Genomic DNA, 21201 nt, shown 5'->3' with positions numbered 1-21201 from the left:
CAGTTAGAGGCGAGACATTGGCGCGCTTCTCTTTCTGCTGCCACCTTCACCTCCCAACTAATTTAACTTCTTTTTTTTCTTTTTCTCTTCATTGCCACGTAGCCAAACCTAAACTCTAGTTTTAATTTTCTTATTTCAATATTTTTTTATATAAAATATGATAATATCCCTGGTTGTCTGTCGTATATGCATGTAGCTTCTTTCCCTAGAAAAACAAATGAATAAATACATAGCAATTGTAAAGAATGTGCATATCTATGGCAAAAGAGTTGGATGAAGCAACAATATGAATGAATGGCATGTTTTCAACTTAGTACTCTCAAAGAATGGCAGGATCTTTGTATCTTTTGAAGACTGCTTCAATATCTTCCATTACTTCTGGTAGCAAAGGCCGCTCAGTTGTCAGAAAAGCATCAATGTCTTCCTTCAGTTGGTCGACCGAGGTTGCCCCAATGATTGAACTGGTCATAAATGGACGATCTCGCACAAATCCAAGTGCAAGTTGAACTGGAGTTAATCCATGCTTTTTGGCTGTCTCGATATATTGTATTGTTGCTTCCTGAAATTCCAACCAAAATAGCAAAATGTGTCATCAAGACTTGCATTTATGTGGTTATGCATTTTGATTTTTCCTTCCAAATATAGTAACTGAACGTCCGATGCTCATGAGTATAAACAGATGAAGGTGAAAGCAATAACGTCCAGAAAGCTCTAGATCCTTAGTGGGTCTATTTATCTGCCATCAGACATGCTACTAAAATTTGGTTTAAGTTTTCTATAATGTATCCATATATTATTCGCCGCATTCCTGCCATCAACATACCTTGGAAATTGACTTGTTATATCTTTCCATGTAGCCAGGGAAAAGGTTCAGCCTTCCTTTCTTTGCAGCTTCAGAATTGATATCTAAATATTTTCCACTAAGTGTTCCACCGCCCAGTGGAGAATATGAAAGTAAGCCGATATTGCAATTGTTTGGATGGCAAACTTCAATCAAGTCAACTGCAAAAACACAAAGTTAAAAATTTTTATAAACAAGCAATGCTCAAACGGAGTCCCTGAAGGAGCATCAAGATTAAGCATTGCCAGAACTGACTTGATTGAAGGGTGTTTCATAACAAGATGTCAAGCAGTTGTAGGTAGTTGAAGGCGGTCTTTTTAAGTCTAGAAATATCTATGTAAAGAAAAATATAAGATAGGAGTTGTTAAATTTTAAGATGAGGATTGAACCTAAAACCAATTGATGATAGGTGGAGAAACTTTTGTTATTTTAAAGTGTCCAGCTTACCCTCAACTTAATCAATGTGGGATTTTTTATGTCACCACTTCAATACTTCTCCTCACACATGTAGGCATAACAAACCTATGATGAAAAGGGCTAACGAACAAGCGCAGTGCCTGTTCTAATACCATATTAAGTTGAATAACCAATGTTCTAAGAGCTTAAGCTGATAGGAAATGGCCCAACTATTATATTTAAGTTCTAACATGCCTCCTCACATGCAAACCAGATGAACTATTCCTCACATGCAAGCCTGATGAATGATTAAAACGCTTGAACATGGATCCAAGTGTAGAAGGAAGGTGCATGCTGAAGAATGATTAAAGAAGCATTGCATAGCCCAATGGACAACCAGATACTGGAAGGAATATTAAAAGGGGAGAAATACATGTTCCAGAATTCAAAACTCTGTTCGGAGTAACTATATGTTCCTTTTAGATTTTTGCTTATATAATTTCAGGATGAGCTTTACCCTCAAAACGCCTAACCAGCAGACTGTAGCTGTTTTGGATACTAACGATCTTTGGTAGTCCTTCGACTTTAGCTGCATGAACAAACTCCATCACTCCATACGCAGTCTCATTGGAAACTCCGATATAGCGTACCTAAAATTGAAAAGCATCCATACCAATCATAGAGTATATGTCACATCATCAAGCAACTGTAAGTTTATGGAAGACAAAAGATCAAATATTTCAGAATGCCAAGCTTGTGCAGTTTATTGTTCTTCTTACAGTTACTAAGCATATCCAGACACCCTAACACAACTATTTTTCTAGTAGGGATAAAGCAGCTATCAATTGATATTCACTACAAAGCTAGATTTTCATATTCAGAACACAAAAAGCTAATTGATGTTTTAGCAGCACTCTGGTTAACTCCTATGCTGTTTTATATGATGATAAATAGTCAGCTCAAAGAAGATTTAAATATATATCTAACTTAGTTTAGGAAAGCATTACCTTCCCTTCATCAATAAGTTCTTGAAAAGCCTCAAGTTGCTCCACAAATGGTATGCTTGGTCTCCATTTTGAATAGTTATAAAAATACTCACCGAACAGTGGCACATAGCGATCTGGCCTGATTGAATGTTGAAATAGAATATTAACCTCAGAAACCATTAGTTAGAGAAAATTTGACAACATGATCAGTCAGAGAAACACATAGCTTCTTAAATAAAATATAGATTCATTAGTGAGCTTATATTAATTATATTTCTCTTACCTATTACTGGAGAAAAAGGCAGACAAAAAAGTAGACACGAACCAATTCAGAAGGAAAAGGAAATCAAGAAGTTATGCTGGAGATAAGACATAGCCTACAGTGCAAAGTCAGTGAATGCCTCCAGATTCCTGACTTCACCCAGAATCGGCAGTTTAAAGAATGAGAAGTATAACCATTCAGCCTGTAGCCTTTTTAAAAGATAGAAAGGTGAAAAATGGTGTATGGTTTTATAAAAATAAAAAAAAGAAAAGAAAAAGGCAGAGAACCTACTATAATTGATGCACTTTGAAAAACAGCAATCTTACCAATGAATTTGCAATAAATCAATGTAATCGGTGTTGAGGCGCTTAAGGCTTTTCTCTACACTTTCTCTAATATTAGCAGCATCAACCCGTAAAACTTTTGCATTGTCACGCAGATAAGTTGATCTCTCTGAATAGCCACTTACTTTTGTTGCCAAAATAACCTGTAAATAATGGGGGATCATAATAAATATCAATTTGAAAGCATGTAAACTATTCAGCATACAATATGCAATGTACATTGCAACATCACCTTCTTGGAAAATGTTCAAAACCTCTGTAAATATGCACATAGAAACCAATACTCAGAAATCAATTACTAAAGCTGAGAGGAAAGAGAATCAACTTAGGTGAGATCATTTATTTACGCCACTAGAAAGTAGAAACATGCATTTATTAACAACAATTGAGTGATTCATTAAGGACACATGAATCCAAGAGTATTTTGAATATTTGCTTATCTCGAAAATTTTAAAAAAGTTCACTAAGAAATCAATGAAAAATATTACCATTCAGAAGTCTCATTGTTGCTGGTACACCTTTTGTACAGAATTCATAAAGGAAAAACCATCTCAAGAACTAAAATGTAAATCTTAGCAATATTCTATGACATTCTATTTCAAATAGCATATTAACAGGTTTAATTTAAATATTATCCTCTTAAGAAAGTTTAGCTGTAAAATCAGATGCTATCTCCACCTTTGCAATGTCAGCTTTCTGGGAAAGCATTTGGAATGACAAGTATACCTTTTGAGCACCTAAAGAAGTTGAAGCTGAAGATTTAAAATTTTCATTAAAATCTATCACAAATATCCTACAAAGCATAGGAAAAAGATATATCATGCAACCTCTTCTCTCTCTCTCTCTCTCTCTCTCTCTAGATAAATATATATATATATATAATATTTATATTTATATGTATGTATGTATGTATGTATGTATGTATCTTTTTCTTTAATGAGGAAAATTTTGGTTAACAGAAAACTAAAGCAGGAAAACCTGCAATATATCAGTAAGTCATCAGTAACACAAAAGATACCTTATCACGGGGCTGAGACTTCAGCCAGCTAGCAATGTAGAGATCCGTTCTTCCATTTGTCTCCTTCCGCATGGGAATTGGGTACTGAGAAATCAAAAGAGCAGGCGGGAGGGATGGAGGGAGAGAGTTAATGTCACTGCAGTTGAGTAAAGAAATCTGAGAGAACTCGCTCTGAGACTTGCACTGGAAAAATATAGCCCATGTAGGCAAACCAACTACATCAAACTAAATCTTCAAAATGTTTAAGAGCATTTCCCATATAGACTATGTAGTCAGACATGCCCCTACAGGGGACAACAAAAGAGATTTCCTGAATATTTTTCTGACATTTCTTGAACAAAACAGGGGAGGTTAGATATTGCAGATGAAACTTTAGTAGCATGAAGAATGCACTTCATTTGGACGTGTTTATGCATCATCTCAATTGATTCTGCATTGCGTTACTGTGCTTTTGTTACATTTCTACGAGAAAATAACTTACAGTCTCTGCAGTGTCAAGAGCATTGATGCCATTTTCAAAGGCATAACTGAGCATTTCATGAGCTTCTTTCTCTGTATTTTGTTCTCCAAATGTCATCTGAAGCAATATAAGCTTGCATAATTAGAGATAATCACATGAATTGGGAGACAAAGAATCGACCATATGCAATTATAAGAATAAAACAAGGGCATTCTTTAAGCATTCCATAATATAATTTCCCAAATTAACAAGGGGCATTCTTTGGCTACTGATTCTATCAATTTTCCTCCTTTCAAGCAGGGAGCCCTTTAGACACATTTATACTTGCAAATGCCGAAGGTTTTAGAGGGCAAAAAATGTCTTTCTATTCACATTAATTACTTCCATAAAAAAAAAAAGACCAACAATTCAAAACCAACAAAACAAGAGAAGAAAAAAAAAAGAAAACAATTCTTTGAGCAAAATAAAAAATACCCATTAACAAGAAAGCTAGGCTCTCACAGTTCCCAAAGTGATTTCACTGATTTGAAGATCAGAATCACCAAGCTTCCTATACTGCAAGGGGCTTTTTTGGGCGACTTTGGCACTGATGGGTGACTTAAAACAGCTCCTCCTGAGCCAAAGCCGCTTTCTTTTAGCATTGGATAAATGTTGTACCGCCTGGCGTGAATAACTAAGGAAGGAAAAAGAGGGAACGGAGGAAAGTTTGCTGTTGTTGTAGCAAAGAAATGGAGTGGCTGAAGAGAAGGGTGAAGGGGAGGCCATCGTGTCCGAAGCTTGAATAGGTGGCGCCTCCTATGCCCTTTGGCCTTATCTAAACATTAACAGCACGTTTGGTATAACTATTCCCCTTCTATTCCCATGCCATTCCTCATCCCTTGTTTGGTTGTCAAACAAGGTGAGGAATAGAAATTCCTCATTCTTGTCTTTGGAGTGGGAATGACTAATATCAGCCCCCATTAGTATTTTCTATTTCGTGATTAAGAAATAATGGTACATTTGGTTAGTGAAATAGATAAGAATGAAATAGAATGGTTATTATGTGAGAATAGAATGAAGTGAGAATAGAATAGAATAGTTATTACTTAATTTGGTATGACAAAGGGAATAAGACAGGAATAATTATTATAACTTATTGTAGTGTTTGATTGGTAACAATAATTTTGGAATAAGAAAAAAATAGAAAATAAAAAGACAAAAACATCCTTTATTATTTATATGACATTTAATTTTTATTAGATTTTTTAAAAATTAATAATCTAGAATTTAATTAAAATATTAATAATTAATAATTTAAATATTAATATTTAATTTAATTTAAATATTTATTATGATTAATTTTTATTTTATTTTTTTTTATTTTTAAAATATTAATAATTGATAATTTCAATATTAATATTTATTTATAATTTAAATATTATTATGATCAATTATTTTATTTTATTTTATTTTTGAAAATTAATAATTGATTATTTATTTAAAATATTAATAATAGATAATTTAAATATTAATATTTTATTTAATTTAAATATTATTATGATTAATTTTTTATTTTATTTTATTTTATTTTTTAAATATTAATAATTGGTAATTTATTTAAAATATTAATAATTGATGATTTAATTATTAATATTGTTTATATAATTCAAATGATATTATGTTTATTTATTTTTAATATATTTTGTTTTTAAATAGGAATAATTTATAATTTATTTTATTACTAATTGATAATTTAAATATTAATATTTTATTTATAATTTAATATTAACATTTTAAAATATTAATATTTTATTAAAAGTTGGAATCAAGGGAGAGAAACAGGAGAGAGAGAAAAATAATATTTTATATAAATGAAGTTATAATTTTTCAAACTTGTAAGGGGTATTTTTTGTCTTTATCAAATTTTGAATTTATTCCTCAATAATGGAATAGCTAATACCATGAGGAATGGTGATATTAACTATTCCTTGATTTTAAAGGATTTTGGAGAATAGCCATTCCTATGGAATGGCTATTTCTTATATCATTTTTCAACCAAACCAATGAATCAAAATTCCTTGAGAATAAAAGGGGAATGGCTTAGCTATTCCCCCAACCAAACATGCTATAAGTTAAAAATATCATTTGATTAAAATACCCTTAATTGATTCATAATATCACGACTCTGTTCCATATAAAACTTAATTTTTTTTCTCTTTCTCTTTCTCTTTCCCTCATCTTCCTCAGCACTTTCAGCCGCCCTTCCCCCGAAAAGCATCTCCTCTCTCAGTCGACCTTCCCCTGTCTTCATCTTATCTCTCAGTCGATTTTCCCCTATCTTCCCTCCTCTCTCAATCGGTCTTCTTCCTCTCTCTCAGCCACTATCTCAACTGTGGGTCTTCCCCTCTCTCTCAGCAAGTTTGCAACCATCCTCCTCCACAACCGCTGTCGTCCTCCGCTGTGGTGGCTTCAGTGGCTAGATCGGTGCTTCAATGGCTAGATATAGCCAAGGTCAACGCCAAATTAGCTCTCCAACGTCTGAAGAGAGAAAGGAAATATGAGAAAAAAATAAAAAATGAAAAAAATAAAAACATATCAATTAATAAATTTTTAATTTTTAATGAAAATAGAAATTAAAAGATTAAAAAATAAAAAATACAAATAGAGAAAAATACTAAAATAATGAAAGTAAAAATTGTATAACTAATTCAATATAAATTATTGATGTTTAATGAAAATGTAAATTAAAAGGTTAAGACATGAAAAATACAAATAGACAAAAATGATTCAAATTGTTAAAATTAAAAATCCAACTAATTTAATAATAAATTATTCAATAATTTAATAATAAATTCAAAATATTAATAATTTATATTAATAATTTAATAATAAATTATTGATATCTAATGAAAATAGAATCTATTTTTGTTTTTGATGAAAATAAATTTTATTATAAAAAAAGATAATTTCATCATTTTATCATTTATTTTTAGATTATTTCAAAGTTATTCTCACCAATTAAATATTAAAATAAATCATAATAGTAATTTTTACCCTATTTTACTGCATGTTGGGTTCAAATAAATGATTTTTTTTAAAAGGTAATAGGAATTTGTATTTAATCTATTAAAAGACATAATTTATATATTTTTTAGGAACAAATTGAAGGCCATCTTTCTATTTTCAAAGATATGATTTTCTATTTTATATATCCAAAGACATAACTTACTTTTTTTTTTAGAAAAAAATGGAAGATTATCTTTTTAATTTCAAAGACAAACATTTATTTAATATATCAAAAAACATGATTTTCTATTTCTACTAGTTTTTTTCATTTTTTTTCAAATATTTCTTCTCCAATATTTTTTCTAACACAAGTGTAAATGATTCATAATATGTGAAGAATTGACTAAAAATAAACATTTATACACAAATTTAATTGATTATGATGGATAAAATATAATATAATTAAATTATATTTTAAAATAATTATCTATTTATAAAAATATGTGAGTAAGTTATAATTATTTTTAGTAATTAAGATAAAATATAATTATGATGGATAATTACCTTTTGGGATAAATGTGTATTTAAATGATAATAAGGATAATTTTATTTTTTAATGAAAATAAATGTTAATATGATCAAGGGTATATTTGTCCTTTTATCACTTATTCCTTTCTTATTTCAATCTTATTTCTACCAATCAGATACTGCAATAAGTCATAATAGCAATTTCTGCTCTATTTCATTCATAATATCAAATAAAATAATAATTATTCTATTCTATTATTACTTTATTCTATTTACACATAATAGTAATTTTATTTTATTTTTGTAATCAAACGTGTAGTAACTGTCCTGTTCAGTTTTAAAGTGGAAAGCATTTTTATTTATATTTTATTCTTATCCCTGGCTCCTGATATGAGAAACGTGGACCAAAGAGCCTGAACTTACCCATGAGCCATTTTTTTTTTCTGAAAAAAATAAAATAATCCCTTTTTGACTTAAAGATTCTATGGAATTACATGGTTTTATAGAAGATTTCTGTTCTCACAACACATGTATGGGACATCATGACAGCGAAGCCAGATATTTACTTCACTTTAAACGTTCATCAGTTATCAGAAAAACCATTACCAAGTTATGAGACTTCGGCTCTGTCAAATAATCCCATCAAGCTCATTAAGCCGTAGCTTCATTGAACTTCATGCATCTCGAAGGCATCGAAGAAATACTCCAAAAGCACGAACAGTAACAGACCACCTGAACTCTTTTCACTTTCTCAGAGATCAACACCACGTTGCCAAGAGAACCAAACTATGTGTAAACGAGTTAGGCCATCGTCAGCCATGCAAGCATGTGAAGGCACTTACGCATGCATGTAAACCAAGACACTCACCAAAGCCCTTCGCCACGTCCCAAACCCTAACCCCACTTTTCCCTCTATAAATACCAACCACAATCAGCTCCATTCTTCACCAAATCAAATTTAAAGTCTTTATTCGCTTTCCCTCTCTATGGCTAATTACTCTTCTTTGCTCTCTCTTAGCTTTTGCTTTCTTGTTTTCTTCCAGGGCTGCTTTGCTTAGATAGGTCTAGTCACTAATCGACGCCAGAGCCAACAAAAGCAGCAGCAGCCTCGGTAACGCTACAAAAACCAATGCCAACTCCAGAACTTGAATGCTCTTGAACCTAAGTACCGTTATAAGTCAGAGGCTGGTCTCACTGAGTTCTGGGATCAAAATGAAGAACAATTCCAGTGTGCTGCTGTTGCCTTCCTTCGCCATAAATTCAACCGCAAAGGCCTTTTATTACCTTCATTTACCAATGCTCCTCAGCTTATCTATGTTGTTTCAGGTCTACTATATTGTTTCTTATACAATTCTGCTACTTTACTGTATTTTACTTTGTTATGTTGCTAACATGTTTGCTATGTTCAATACAGACAGGCCAGGCTATTCAAGGGACGGTTTTCCCAGGTTGTCCTGAGACGTACCAATCACAATCACAGCAGTCACAGCATGGAGGAGATAAGCAACAGAGTTCCTGGGATCAGCACCAGAAGATCAGACGGTTGAAGACGGGTGATATCCTTGCCTTGCCAGCTGGAGTAGTTCACTGGATTTTCAACAATGGACCGTCTCAGCTTGTCTTGGTCTCGCTTGTTGATGTTGGCAATACGGCCAACCAGCTCGATCAAAACTTTAGGTTAAAAAATTAAAAACAGTGGCATAATTTGATTTCTTATTTTTTAACTTTTTGATCATTTTATAAAATTCTATTTGATTTTTTTATGTGGAAATTCTTCCTTGCTGGTAACTCCCCAGAAGGGTTAGTAACTGGAGGTCAGAGTCAAAGCCAAGGCCGAAGCCGGAGAGGCCAGGAGGAAGAGCAGCAAGAGAGCGGTGGAAATAATCTCTTAAGTGCCTTTAAAGAGCAGCTCTTGGCAGAGGTTTTCGGAATTGACACGAGGCTAGCAAGGAAGATACAGAATGAAAAAGATAACAGGGGAGCCATCGTTAAAGTCGCGCATGAGTTTCGGTTTGCGAGCCCACAAAGTGTAGAGGAAGAGCAGAGGCAACGAGGAAGTGAAAGCGAAGAAGAAGAAGAAGAAGAGGGACAAGAAGAGAGAGGACAAAGAAGAGAAAGAAGAGAGCAACGTCGAGGCAACAGGAAACAAGAAGGACGACAAGGACGAAAGGGAGGGAGTCGATCATGCAACGGCTTAGAGGAAACATTCTGCACAATGAGGCTAAGACACTGGACTGATTCTCCCTTTGCTGATGTCTTTAACCCTCGAGCTGGACGCATCACCACGGTTAACAGCTATAACCTCCCCGTCCTCCAATTCCTCCAACTCAGCGCTGAGAGAGGGGTCCTTTACAAGGTAACATGAGTCATTGACTATATATTTCAGAAAACAGGTAAAACTCTAACTCTTAATAACTAATAATCTGAAAGAATACTACTATCTATATAATTAATGATTTTGCTTTTCCATTAAAATGTGCAGAATGCTTTCTACGCTCCTCACTGGAACACCAATGCGTCACCAGGGGCAGTGGAAGGATTCAAGTTGTAGCAGAAAATGGAAACGCTATATTCGATGACCAGGTTGAGGAGGGTCAGGTAATCATCGTACCCCAGAATCACGCTGTGGTGAAGAAGGCAGGCAGGCAAGGATTCGAGCGGACAGCATTCAAGACAAACGCCAATCCCATGATTAGCCAGTTTGCTGGTCGTGTCTCAGTTTTCAGGTCAATACCGGTGGACGTGCTGGCGAGCTCGTTTGGTATCTCAAGGGAGGATGCGATGAGGCTGAAGCAGAACAGGCAGGAGGTGTCTCTGTTTAGCCCTAGGAAGGAGTCACAGCAGTAAATGAAATAAGCTAGCTCTCGTAGAGGATGTAGCTGCAGTAATAATAAAATTCAGAGTGTAAAATCTGGAATCAGAAAAAAATTTTTAAAAAAAAAGCCTTTGTGGGGGCATGGAAGTTTAGTTTCTGTAACTTGCATGTATTTATACGTGCGTAACAATGTAAGTTTTGTAAGCGAGCTGAGTTAAATAAAACCAAATTTTCTGTCTAAAAATCTAATCTCCATCGATATAGATAAATATATGCATTAGAAAGCCTGGCTGATTCTCATACATATGCCTTTGTAGTGTTGTTGCCCACCGCTATACAATTCACAGCAAAGGCCTTCTGTTGCCTTCATTCGCCAATTCTCATAAGCTAGTTTATGAGGTTCATGGCTGCTACACGTTCATTGCTTCATATTATTGTGAATTGTGAGCAATTTGGAACGATTTTCCCAAGTTGTGCAGAATCACAGTCCCAGAATGGACAACAAAAGGGCCAGCATCATCAGAAGTTTGAAGTCATTCAACGACTCCAGGTGGGTGATATCTATGCCTTACCAGTGGATTACCGGACTGGGCTTACAATGACGGTGAGTCTGAGCTCATTGCAGTCTCAAATCGCCAGCTAAAATCTAAACAGAACAAAATTCAAGGTACTTAAAGAACCGTTTAAAGCAACCACCATAATCGTCCAAGGAACAAAGTGGATAGCAGTCAAGAACGTGGCAGGCTGATGCTGCAATGCCCCGGCTATCAAGGCCTTTGCCTGAGGCAGTGCTGGATGGCTTCATATGGTATCCCGAGGGAAGAGGCAAGGCTCCTTCTCAGGGAAAGGCTTGATTTGGGCGACAATGATTCTTAAACCACACCAAGATAATCAGAGATAATATTACTTGTGTGTAATACATATTTGCATTAGTAATATCCAAAGGCTATAACTCTTCATAAAATTGTAATTTTTATGCAGTAATAAAAAATTATGCAATTAGTTCACACCATCAAATTCAACATCAATCAAATACAAAATTTTAATACAATTAATGATTAAACCGACATTACAAATTTAAAAAATGTACAAATTTAATTTAATTTTTGTAAATTATTATACAAAAATTAAATTCACTAAACTAATATTACATCCAATCACGTTTAGATTCATAGTTACAACTTGTGAAATAATTTAGACTATTTTATGAAACAAAAAAATTGTACGTACCTATGAACAAAATTACATGCATAAAAAACCAAATTATTCCACCAAAGGATTCCAAACTCATGAAAACTTTTTTGCAATTTCATATATAAATTTATTCTCTATATCCCCTTTGCTTATTCAACCTTTTCTTTTTTCTTTTACCCCCCTATCTATGTGTTAGTGGCGTTTGGTCATCGCCATCAAATTAATCTATAAACTGATGAAACGATGGAATTAACAATGTATTACCAAGAACAAAATGCTCTGCAAAAATTCTTTTCTAGGATAATTTACTGACATTCTCTCTGCTTCCAAATCAGGTCCACAGACGAAGCTAGATACATCTTCCCAGTACAAAACAAACCAAGTTTTATGCCTTTTCTTGAGCATGATCATCACGTAACAAAAGTATGAAACAGAGTACTTGTTGATGTGTAAACAAGTTAGGGTCTTGCAGCCACGAGATTTGATATAAGGCCAACTTGGCATGCATTAAATACCAAATTATTTCACCAAACCCTTCGTCACGTCCCAAAGCTAAATCTACTTTTTTTTCCCCTGTAAATTCCAGCCTTCTGTTAGTGTCTTCATCATTCAGCAAGGCAAAGTTTCACTCACCATTCGCTTCATGCCGTTTGGCTTACTCATCTTTGTTCTCTCTTAGCCTTTGTTTTCTTCTTCTTTTCAGTGTCTGTTCTGCTCAGTTTTACCGGCCTACATTCAAAGCCAGCCTCAGCAGCGCCAGCCGCGCTTCCGAACTGAATGCCAAATCCAGAACGTGAACGCTGTCGAGCCCAAATACAGGTACAGGTCAGAGGCTGGCGTCACTGAGTTCCGGGACCAAAACGAGAACCAATTCCAGTGTGCCAGGTGTTGCAGCCATTCCACATAAAACCCAGCGTAGAGGCCTCCTCTTGCCTGCATTCAACAATGCTCCTCAACTAATTTATGTAGTTCAAGGCATGTTCTTTATCAATTATGAATTTTAGCAAGGACATATTTTTCTTTGAACATGAAAATGGATCGTTAGTTCTGTTATGTTGTGGTTAATGCAGGAAGGGGTATTCGAGGAGCGGTCTTCCCAGGTTGTCCTGAGACTTACCAATCAGGATCAGAGCAGTCACAATCTCAACTGGATAGGCAACAGAGCTACAATGATCAGCATCAAAGGATTCGACAGATCAAGGAGGGTGAGGTCATTGCCTTACGGGCTGGAGTAGCACACTGGATTACAACAATGGGGAATCCCCGCTCGTTTTGGTCTCACTTGTTGACGTTGCCAATGCGGCCAACCAGCTTGATCTAAACTTCAGGGTAAGAAACAAAAACCACCCGCTAGCTTATGTATCCGACTTCATGTTGTAATTTCTTGAACATTTTTGTAAACTTTTTATCTGATTTTTGTGTTTAGAAATTCTTCCTTGCTGGGAACCCACAAGAAGAATTAGTAAGGGGAGGTCAGAGTCAGAGTCAAAGCAGATACCAGAGCCAAAGCCAAGGCCGACGCCAGAGGCCAGTAACAGGAACACGAACAGGGAGAGAGCAGTGGAAACAATATCTTCAATGGCTTTGAGGAGCAGATCCTGGCACAGGTTTTCAGCATTGACTCCAAGCTAGTAAGAAAGCTGCAGAATCAAAAAGATAACAGGGGAGCCATTGTCAAATGTCAGCTTGAGTTTGATGTTGTAAGCCCACAGAGCGAAGAGGAAGAACAGAGACAAGAAGGAAATGAAGAGGAAGAAGAAGGGCAAGAACAAGAACAAGAACAGGAGAGAGGACAAAGAAGAGAAAAAAGAGAACAAGGACGACAAGGAAGAAAGGTAGAGGAAGTTCCAACACTTACAGGAAACATTCTGCACAATGAGGTTAATAATCCATCACTCGCTGATATATTCAACCCTCGCGGCGGACGCATCTCCACAGTAAACAGCTATAGCCTCCCTATCCTCCAATACCTCCAACTCAGTGCTGAGAAAGGAGTCCTTTACAGGGTAAGGACTATTTTATACTAGTGTTGCATATTGAATTCTGAGTTTAAACCTTCCAGGACAACTGGACAAGGCTTTTCTTCCTTGACTTTAAAAGATTAATGATCATTGTTTAAAATGACTGCACAGAATGCTTTCTACGCTCCTTACTGGAACGTTAATGCACACAGCATTGTTCACATTACTAGAGGTAATGGCCGGTTCCAAATTGTGAGAGAAAATGGGGACACCGTATTTGATGACCAGGTTGAAGAGGGTCAGATGATAGTTGTACCCCAAAACTTTGCGGTGTTGAAGAAGGCAGGCATTCAAGGATTGGATTGGAATGGATTGCGGTGTTGAAGAAGCCAACGCGCAGATCAGCCAGATTGCTGGATGTTTCTCAGCTTTCGAGGCCATGCCACTAGGTGTGTTGGCGAACTCTTATAATATCTCCAGGGAGGATGCAAGGAGATTAAGAGAGTAGGCAGGAGATCTCTCTGTTTTGCCCCTTTTCTAGGTCACAGCACCAGAGTGATTAAAGCTTCAGGGAGGCTACCCTGTTTTTGGATGTTATTTAAAGTTTAAAATAAAGAATAAAAAGCCCTAGTGGGCATGAAGTTGAAGACTGGAATAATTCTGTACCTTGTTTTTATGGAATAAGAAGTTTTATTAATGACAAGTTCAAGTACAAACTTCAACAAAATGATAGGCCAACAAAACCTAAGTTGGCAATCCAATCCTTACAAATTATCCAAAACATAAATCCTTAAATGATTAAATAAGAAAATAACAGCCTGCAGCTTCATCAAAAGCCCACAAAGATCATCAAATTGCAAGAAGCAGCAAAGAGTTTCTAAGAAGCATTCACCAAGCACCTTGACAACATAATCAAACAATTCACCGAGAAGTGAGTACTTGCTACAGAATACCATCCCAGAAAAGCAGTCAGCATAAGAATTGAAACATCAAACTGTGGCTACATCAAGTAAATAAAACAATTCTAGACTCAAACCCAAGCTACCAAATTCTTGATACGTATTAATCTGCCTTTGAAAACTTATCTGCCATTGAATTGCTCTCTCTAGGTACATGATAAAGTATATCAACCTGACCAATTTGATTTCTTAATAAAACAACATGGTTAGAAAAGTTCTGCAATCGCCAAGGCAGCAGAAAGATCTGTTGCTCAAAGAACAGCATTAAGGGAATCACTTTCAATAATCAAAAGATGTGAATTAGCTTGATGTTCTTCAGATTTTAATACATATTGAACTTTCAAAAGAAAAAAGATGTGAATTAGACAAGTAGAAGTGCAAGCAACTCAACGCGGTTAGAATCTGCACTACCAGTGGATTTTGAGTACTAACCTTGAACATTTCCATCCTGATCAGTAGCACCCTACAATACTAGCAGGTCTAGATTCCCAGCCATCCACGTTAAATCTGAATTAGCCAGGAGAAGGGGGAGATCATGTGGCCTTTTTTATCCTGTTCTTGGAGTTTTACTGATGACAAGCACAAGTAGGATTGGTGACAAAGTCATCAAAAATGAAAATAAAATGAGGCACTTTTGCTTTGAACCACCATGCCGACCGGATCTTTAAAGCCATCCAAGTTGTTTTAGTTTGTAGATCCCTAGGTTCCATTTTTCTTAGGATGAAAGTGGAGTTCACATATTCAGAAGATCAAAGAGAGAACATTCTGCTATAAATAGAACCAAACCCAGCAACTTCAATGACAACATCATTACAGTTTGTTACTGTTGAAGTCAAGGCTCTACCGATCTAATGACGAACTCCCTTGGTGCAAAAAGTTTCTTTTTTTCATTTTTTGTGTTAAAGCACTGAAGACGGCATGGGATACTTTTCTGCACTGCCATACTTCATGCCAGACCTGCTGAAATGGATTTCTAAAGCCTTTTTGATACGTTAGCTTAGCTCGTTCCCAGTTTTATGGAAATTTGTAAGTATTATATGTTAAGTAACTAAACCAATGACTAATCATGTCATTTGCTTTGTATAAAAGAACCTCAATGCAAGGACAAGTAACGTACTTTTTGTTTTTTCCATTCTCTGCTCTGTTTCTGGTTTAGCAAGCTGAGCATTTCATCAAATACTTGTTGTGCACAGCTTCTTCAACAGCTACTCGTATTTATTACTCTTCAAACGCTCTTTTTGAAAGCAAGAGATTTTATTAAACAACAAAATCATAATCCAGAAGCCTACAAAACATATAACATTGGGCAACAGGATTAGTTAAACCCCAATCACCCATGAGATGTAGAAGCTAATGCTTTGCTGCGCTGGTGGAAATAAACAAGCATCTTATCAGTTGGTGGTAGTTTGTCTTTGACCACTGGATGATTCAGGAACCTATTGATCCAGGCAGTGATGGCTGGAAATTTAAGTGGGTTCAGAATTTGCATGGATCCAACTTCTTCCCATACTGGAAGGCAGTAAGAGATCCAACCCAATATAATGTCCAAATACCCAACGCTCTCCCCTCCAAAGAACTGCTCCTTCCCTTCAAGTTCTCCCTCTATTTTCTCCATGGCTTCTATGGTTTGTTCCAAAGCCTTTTGCTTTTCTTCTCCTTGGGAGCACAAAGCATTCCATGCACCTCTCAAAATCTATATTTCGATGCAAATAAATGTGTTAAAATTGAGATGAAGAAAACAAAAAAGATTAATAAAAACAATAATGCTAGAAGTAATTGGTACCTTCTCTTCAGCAAATTTAGCCCAAAATCTAGCCAGTGCTCTTTGGTAAGGATCTTGAGGCAGCAATGGATTTTGCTTCCATGTTTCATCAATATATTCAAGAATAACAAAGGATTCTGCAATCGCTTTCCCATCATGAACCAGCACCGGGACCTTCTTATGAACTGGGTTCAGTTCCATGAGCAAGGTGCTCTTATTAAAGATGTCTTCTTCTATGTACTCGTACTTAACACCCTTGATTTCCAACGCCCATTTGACCCTAAACACAGGTGGGCTAACCCAGAACCCCAAGAGCTTCACCTCTTCGGTTGCCATAAGAATTTCTTGATTTTGGTTACAAGCTCCTCACTGGTACTTGCATTTATCCATACCATTGCTAGTATACAAATTGAATACGACGATGGGACATGGCATTTTTTGACAAATGGCACTTGCCCAGTGGCAGCAATCAATCAATGTGGCATCAAAGCTCCTTGTCTATATATATATATATATATATTTTTTTTTTTAATCTACAATGGTGAAATCTAGAATGGGTCGGTAAAATCCAAATCACAACTTCCTGACATTTGTTTGAAATCCGTTACCTATGGCATTATTTTGTAAAAGTTTCATTTGAATATGAGTGGCTAAAATCCAAAATAATCAAAGGAAGCCTATTCACTCTGAGACTAAGTCTAATACAATTTATAGTAGTAGTTTAGTAGCTTATGCATGAGTCAATAAAGGACAAACCAACGTCATGCATGACTGATGAGCAACTTACAGGGAAAAATATCAAGAATAATGCCAACAGGAAAGTCTATTCTGTAGAAGGAATCTCACATTTAAGTCAAGATTTGGAGATTGATGTATGATTTTCATACCTAAAAAGAATAAAATTCAAATTCTTATTTTCCAAATAAAAAAAAAGGATTTCTCGTCCCAATTAATTAATTAAAAATAAAAGAACAACATAAATTTGAAAAGGTTAGGCTTATTTGAGTATTATACTTTTATTACTCTTAAAAGTACAAAAATAAAAAAAATTAGAAGGTGCATCTAGTTACAAAATCACATCCTAATATTTATCACCCTTCAAAATCTCTTTTCAAAGCAAGAGATTTTATTAAACTACAAAACATATAACATTTGACAAGAGGATTAGTTAAACACTAATCCACCCTTGAGATGTAGAAGCTTATGCTTCGCTGCGCTGGTGGAAATAAACAAGCATCTTATCGGTTGGTGGTAGTTTGTCTTTGATCACTGGATGATTCAGGAACCTGTTGATCCAGGCAGTGATGGCTGGAAATTTGATTGGGTTCAGAATTTCCATGGATCCAACTTCTTCCCATACTGGAAGCCAGTAAGAGATCCAACCCAATATAATGTCCAAATACCCAACGCTCTCCCCTCCAAAGAACTGCTGCTTCCCTTCAAGTTCTCCCTCTATTTTCTCCATGGCTTCTATGGTTTGTCGCAAAGCCTTTTGCTTTTCCTCTCCTTGGGAGCACAAAGCATTCCAGGCACCTTCCAAAATCTATATTTCCATGCAAATAAATGTATTAAAATTGACAGAAAGACAAAAAGAAAAAGAAAAAGAAATTCTTATATATGCCAAGATTAATATAACAATAATGTTAAAAGTAATTGGTACCTTCTCTTCAGCAAATTTAGCCCAAAATCTAGCCAGTGCTCTTTGGTAAGGATCTTGAGGCAGCAATGGATTTTGCTTCCATGTTTCATCAATATACTCAAGAATAACAAAGGATTCTGCAATCACTTTCCCATCATGAACCAGCACCGGGACCTTCTTACGAACTGGGTTCAATTCCATAAGCAAGGTGCTCTTATTAAAGATATCTTCTTCGATGTACTCGTACTTAACACCCTTGATTTTCAGTGCCCATTCGACCCTAAACACAAATGGGCTAACCCAGAATCCCAAAAGTTTCACCTCTTCGGTTGCCATAAGAATTTCTTGCTCTTGTTTACAGGCTCCTAGCTGGTTTTTTGTATTTATATAAGCCATTCCCATTATACAAATTGAATACCGTGATGGAACATTGGCACTTTTTTGACAAAATGGAACTTGGCCACAGGCCGGCAACCAATCGATGTCGCATCAAAGCTCCTAAGGAGACTTATCCACTTTTGAGACTAGTCTAAGTAGAAGTTTATTAGGTCATGCATGACTCAATCCTGAGAAGAAACCAACGTCATGCATGACGGATAACTCAACTTTGCAGGGCAATATTTCAAGAGTGACTTCAACTGGAAGATTATATTTGATTTAATGATTGATGTATGATTTTCGTGTTTAGAGAGTATAGTGTAAATTTTATTTTTTTATAATTTATTTTTTAAAGAAAAAATTTTTAATTAATTAAAAATATAAAAAATAACATGATTTGAAAAGGTTAGGTTTATTTGATTATTATACTTTTATTAATTATTTTTACTCTTAAAATTAAAAAAAAAAAATTAGAAGTTGCATCTAGGTACAAAACTACATGCTAATATTCTTGGAAAATTTTAGAAACTAAAAGTTTTATTTCATGAATAACAAATACTCATTTTACTCTCTCGAAATCAGTGTTATCTAAAATTATTAATTCTTTTTAATCAAATATAATTTTAATTTTTAATTATTTACATTTATTTAATTTTTATACCAATTTTTAAAGAAACAAATAATAGAAATAGGCGCTTTTTTTTTATAAAAAAAATACTACCTAATAAACAGTCCAAACTCAATTTTGGACCAGCACTGAACCCCGCTTAAAGCCCAGCCCACAATCGCTCCATGGATTTACAATTGAAACTAGTGAAGGATCACTTATGGGTTATGGCCCAAAAATTTTGTTTTTTGACATTATAAAATTGCAAGAACATGTTTCTCCTGCTGCGGTACATAGCAAAGTCCAAATCAAACAAACACTGCAGCATAAGGTATGGAAATTGGGATTGGAAGGACTTAAGTTGAATGTCTAATTTCATTTTCTGAGGTTGTGGTACAAAAAATATAGATCAATGTCGTCTATATTTGATACTTTATTTTGTGTATTTTTTTATTTACTTTTTTTTTTTTAATTTCGTTCATCAAAAGATAAAGAAAAATATCTTGATTAGAAAAGAAAAAAATAAATTAAAGGATGAAATAATCTCAAAAAAAATTATCAAATAAACCAATTAAATTTCTAAGTGGACATAGGATTAAAACTGAAGAGGTTTCCAATCCTAGAAGGAAAGGGTGGGAAAGGGGTCATCTAGCTAGCTAGATACGAGTTTCAGCTTTAGGATTCTATTGCTATGGTACCACTGTACCAGAATGATCATAACTTACAAAGATTTTTCCATGAGCTGTAAAGCAAAGCTTGAATGAGAATGAGTGATGCTTTCCTTAGCAAAAGCGACAAGTTATTTGCAATCTTTACAAGTTGGAAAGGCAAGTCCCAAGTCCCCCTTACCATTCATAACAAAGTTGTGGAGAGCCATAGAGGGACCCAAATAAACAAATGAAATTAGCACAGCAGACATCACACATGGTTGGGACATGGAAGGTCTTTATCAGTGTCAAAGTTCGAGCCTGTATTGCTCCATTTCAACAAGATTCGCTCTTCCTTTTTGATAAACAGTTGACCTTACAGGCTCCCCCCCCCCCCCCCCCCCCCCCCCCATAGTATTTTTGGATGCCATTTTTATCACAAGAAAAAGGTCCTTGTAGCTAAACTCCAGTACTAGCTCCTTATCTGATTGAATGCAGGCTGCTTGAGTACAGAACTGAACCTGATGGATTGGGGTCAACAACTGCCATGGTGGGTCATTTTCGTTAATTATAAACAAATAAACTTACTAATCAAAGTTTGCAGTGGTCATCCAAAAGCTAACAGGGTCAAGGAAGGAGCTTATCTAATCCACAGGTCCTGGAAAAAACTGCATGGAAAAATTCATTAAGTCCAACCGGAATATCTGGCTTTGTCTTGTCCCTTTCCTTATCTAATTAATGAGTTGGTGGGCCTTTGTGCTGTTACCAAATAAAAACCTACCACAGCAAGGCAGACTGTTGGCCGCCCAGGGTGTTGTCTGTTGATTGGAATAATGGCTTACAGCAGCAAGATTGTGGAGATCTTTTTACTCTAATTGTTTGCATTAGTGGTTGAAAAAAAGAAATGAAGAATGGTTGGTGCTAATAACTTTTTAAATTTTCTAATTAAACAATCTTATCTTTCTTTTTTTACTAACACAGTGAGTTAATGTGAAAATAAAAATTAATACTCAATAGAGTTTTTAAAATTAATAATTAAGTTTCAAATGCAAAATCTTACACTCAAATTAAAAAAAAAATAATAGTATTTAATAATTCAAAAAAATATGTTATCTAAAAATTAAACCTAAATATACTATAATTATAATAACCTAATCTTACTTGACCTAAAATTAGAGTGCAAGTAAATTAAATTAAAATAAAAAAAATATTTTATCTTAAACTTTCTTAAAGTCTAAGAAATCTACGTTAGACTTTCTTGAAATATAAAAAAAGTAAATTCTTAACTTATATTTACTTATCATCTAAATAAAATAAAATTAAAAATATGTTAAATATTAAATAAACAAATTAAATATTAAAATTACTTATTTACCATCATTTACCATGAATTCACAAAAAGATTAACAATGATTATCA

The 21201-nt window shown here is 34.9% G+C and overlaps 3 protein-coding genes and 2 pseudogenes across 4 annotated transcripts; 2 read left to right on the top strand and 3 right to left on the bottom strand.

Moving 5' to 3' along the window:
• Positions 1-173: 173 nt before the first annotated feature.
• On the bottom strand, positions 174-5133 carry LOC18603227 (NAD(P)-linked oxidoreductase superfamily protein). Its single transcript, XM_018119818.2, has 8 exons — positions 4809-5133; positions 4329-4424; positions 3848-3931; positions 2812-2972; positions 2245-2362; positions 1755-1887; positions 824-1002; positions 174-559 (listed from the first exon to the last, which is right to left on the bottom strand). The coding sequence occupies exons 1-8, from the start codon at positions 5070-5072 to the stop codon at positions 320-322; spliced, it is 1275 nt and encodes a 424-aa protein (XP_017975307.2). The 5' UTR covers positions 5073-5133; the 3' UTR covers positions 174-319.
• A 3534-nt stretch (positions 5134-8667) lies between these two features.
• Positions 8668-10748, top strand: LOC18603226 (legumin B-like; annotated as a pseudogene). The gene is made up of 4 exons (XR_016025871.1): positions 8668-9146; positions 9239-9496; positions 9587-10176; positions 10303-10748. The product of XR_016025871.1 is annotated as a legumin B-like (transcript).
• Positions 10749-11038: 290 nt separating this feature from the next.
• On the top strand, positions 11039-14379 carry LOC18603224 (legumin B-like; annotated as a pseudogene).
• Positions 14380-15984: 1605 nt separating this feature from the next.
• LOC18603222 (putative glutathione S-transferase) lies at positions 15985-17144 on the bottom strand. Its single transcript, XM_018120148.2, has 2 exons — positions 16533-17144; positions 15985-16442 (listed from the first exon to the last, which is right to left on the bottom strand). The coding sequence occupies exons 1-2, from the start codon at positions 16845-16847 to the stop codon at positions 16080-16082; spliced, it is 678 nt and encodes a 225-aa protein (XP_017975637.2). The 5' UTR covers positions 16848-17144; the 3' UTR covers positions 15985-16079.
• A 348-nt stretch (positions 17145-17492) lies between these two features.
• On the bottom strand, positions 17493-18659 carry LOC18603221 (glutathione transferase GST 23-like). Its single transcript, XM_007035058.3, has 2 exons — positions 18172-18659; positions 17493-18054 (listed from the first exon to the last, which is right to left on the bottom strand). The coding sequence occupies exons 1-2, from the start codon at positions 18550-18552 to the stop codon at positions 17713-17715; spliced, it is 723 nt and encodes a 240-aa protein (XP_007035120.2). The 5' UTR covers positions 18553-18659; the 3' UTR covers positions 17493-17712.
• Positions 18660-21201: the final 2542 nt, after the last annotated feature.

The sequence above is a fragment of the Theobroma cacao genome, chromosome 4 (assembly GCF_053813885.1).
Source record: "Theobroma cacao isolate CCN51 chromosome 4, ASM5381388v1, whole genome shotgun sequence".
Classification (NCBI taxonomy): Eukaryota; Viridiplantae; Streptophyta; class Magnoliopsida; order Malvales; family Malvaceae; genus Theobroma; species Theobroma cacao.
The sequence above is the reverse complement of the archived record's forward strand: the minus strand, read 5'-3'. Positions and strand labels throughout refer to the sequence as shown.